At 38.6% G+C, this 2,890-nt stretch overlaps 1 protein-coding gene across 1 annotated transcript in view; it reads left to right on the forward strand.

Moving 5' to 3' along the window:
* NUP88 (nucleoporin 88kDa) overlaps positions 1 to 2,890 on the forward strand; it is a 44,258-nt gene that overhangs the window by 30,117 nt on the left and 11,251 nt on the right. Inside the window, exon 8 of the mRNA XM_011994685.1 lies at positions 1,012 to 1,110. Within this exon, the coding sequence (XP_011850075.1) occupies positions 1,012 to 1,110 (99 nt within the window). The remainder of the gene's footprint in view (positions 1 to 1,011; positions 1,111 to 2,890) is intronic.

Consider the following 2,890-nt stretch of genomic DNA (forward strand, 5'->3'; position numbering starts at 1 on the left):
CACCATTTTCTTTTGAAGAACTAAATAAATGCACAGAGAAAAGCACAAACGAGTTACTTGACAGCAAGTATTTATGTTTTGGTGAACCTCTTGTGTTCATATTTAGCAAATAACATTCAGATTGCGTTTTTTTATTTTTTTATTTTTTGAGATGGAGTTTTACTCTGTCGCCCAGGCTGGATTGCAGTGGTGCAATCTCGGCTCACTCACTGCAACTTCTGCCTCCTGGGTTCAAGTAATTCTCCTGCCTTAGCCTCCTGAGTAGCTGGAATTACAGGCGGCTGCCACCACACCTGGCTAATTTTTGTATTTTTAGTAGAGACGGGTTTTCACCATGTTGGTCAGGCTGGTCTCGAACTCCTGACTTCATGATCCACCCACCTCAGCCTCCCAAAGTTCTGGGATTACAGACGTGAGCCACTATGCCCAGCCATTTTTTATACTTTTCAGAATACAGGCATACCTCCTCATTTTATTGTGGTTCACAGATAGTGCTTTTTTTTTTTTTTTATTATTAAACAAATGAAAGCTGCAACAGCCCTGCATCAAGCAAGGCTATCAGCACCATTTTCACACAGCATGTGCTCACTGTGTCTCTGCGTCAGCATTTTTTAGCAATAAAAAATGGTTAAGGTGTGTACATATTTTTGGACGTAATGCTGTTGCGTAGCTACTAGTATAAACATAACCTTCTGCATAGTGTAAACACAACTTTCATATGTACTGGGAGACCAAATGATTTGTGTGACTCACTTTATTTCTATATTCACTTTATTGCAATGGTCTGGAACCAAACCCACAGTATCTCTGAGGTATATCTGTACTTAAATATATTCGAAATTTGAATTCAAATTTTAAAATTTCAAAACCCCTAACAATAGGAAAGCCTTTTATAAAACCTTCCATCAACAAATGCGTTCGTAGGCTACTGTGGGGTAGCCAACAAATTTGAGGTAAATTTTTTTAGTTATCCAATGGCTACTTTTGTATCATTAATCATTCCATTTGCAGATCCCAAGTGTCCTTCAAGATATCACTGTACTCATGAAGCTGGTGTACATAGTGTTGGGCTAACTTGGATTCATAAACTTCACAAATTTCTTGGATCAGGTGAGTTTACTAACTCTCTGCACTTTTAATAGATTTCAGAGGAAAAATAGATTTAATAAATTTCAGGAAAGTAGTTTGGAATAGAAAAATGATAGAGAAAATCAGTGAAACTGAAAGGTTCTTTGAAAAGATCAACGACATTTGACAAGCCTTTAGCTAGACTAACTATAATCAGGAATAAAAGCAGGGATATTAATATTGAACTTACAGAAATAAAAGATTATAAGGGAATATTATGAACAAAATGTATGCCATTACATAATCTAGATGGAATGGACAAATTTCAAGAAAGAAAATACCAAAACTGACTCAATCAGGGTCTGGAAGAATTTGCTTTAAAAAAAAAAAAAAGGCCGGACGCGGTGGCTCACGCCTGTAATCCCAGCACTTTGGGAGGCCAAGGTGGGCCGATCACAAGGTCAGGAGATCGAGACCATCCTGGCTAACACGGTGTCTAGGTGGGAGTGCAGTGGTGCAGTCATAGGTTGCTGCAGTCTCGAACTCCTGGGCTCAAGCAATGCTCCTGCCTCAGCCCCCAAAGTATCTGGGACTAAAAGAGTAAGCCACCATGCCTGGCTAATTTTTGTGTCTTTTGTAGAGATGGGGTTTCACCATGTTGCCCAGGCTGGTCTCAAACTCATGGGCTCAAATGATCCACCTGCCTCAGCCTCCCAAAGTGCTAGGATTACAGGTGTGATCCACCGCACCCGGCCATCAAAATTTAAAACTTTTTTTCCTTCAAGGATACTATTAGAAAAGGGAAAACAGCCCACAAAATGGGAGAAAATATTTGTGTGATAATGGACTCGTATGGAGAACAATATAAAGAACCCTTAGCATTCAATACAGTTGGGCAAATAGCATATCTGTAAAAAGATATACAACATCATTAGTCATTATGGAAATAAGATACCACAAAACCACAATGAGGTATCATGTCATATCTACTAGTATAGCTAAAATGAAAAAGATGGACATTAACACGTGTTGAGGATGTAGAAAAAAATGAGGACCTTTATACAGTGCTTATAGAAATGTAAAATGGTACAGTCACTTTGGAAAACAATCTGGCAGTTCCTCAAATGATTGTTCATTTACCACATACCTGATAGTTCCAGTCCTGAGTATATTTCCAAGAGAAATGAAGACCTGTATCCACACAAATACTGGTACATGAGTGTTCATAGCAGCATTATTCATCATAGCCCAAAAGCCACATACCCAAGTGTCCATAAGCTGATGAATGGATAGATAAAATGTGGTGTGTCTATACAACAGAATATTATTCAACAATAAAAAGGAATGAAGTACTGATACATGCTACAATATGGATGAACTGTGAACAGATGCTAAGTGAAAGAAGCCAGTCACAAACAACTGTATGGCTGTTTATATGAGATGTCCAGAATAGACAGATCTACAGAGACAGAAAGTAGATTAGTTGCCTAGGTCTGGAAAGTTTGGTAGAAACTGAGGAGTGATTGCTAATGGTTATGTGGATTTCTTTTGGGAAAATGAAAATATTCCAAATTGTTATGATACGTATACAATTTTTTTGTTTGTTTTTTGTTTTTTCTTTTGAGAAGGAGTTTCGCCGGGCACGGTGGCTCAAGCCTGTAATCCCAGCACTTTGGGAGGCCGAGACGGGTGGATCACGAGGTCAGGAGATCGAGACCGTCCTGGCTAAATGAAAATATTCCAAATTGTTATGATACGTATACAATTTTTTTGTTTGTTTTTTGTTTTTTCTTTTGAGAAGGAGTTTCGCCGGGCACGGTGG

This window comes from Mandrillus leucophaeus, unplaced genomic scaffold (assembly GCF_000951045.1).
Source record: "Mandrillus leucophaeus isolate KB7577 unplaced genomic scaffold, Mleu.le_1.0 Scaffold46, whole genome shotgun sequence".
Taxonomy (NCBI): Eukaryota; Metazoa; Chordata; class Mammalia; order Primates; family Cercopithecidae; genus Mandrillus; species Mandrillus leucophaeus.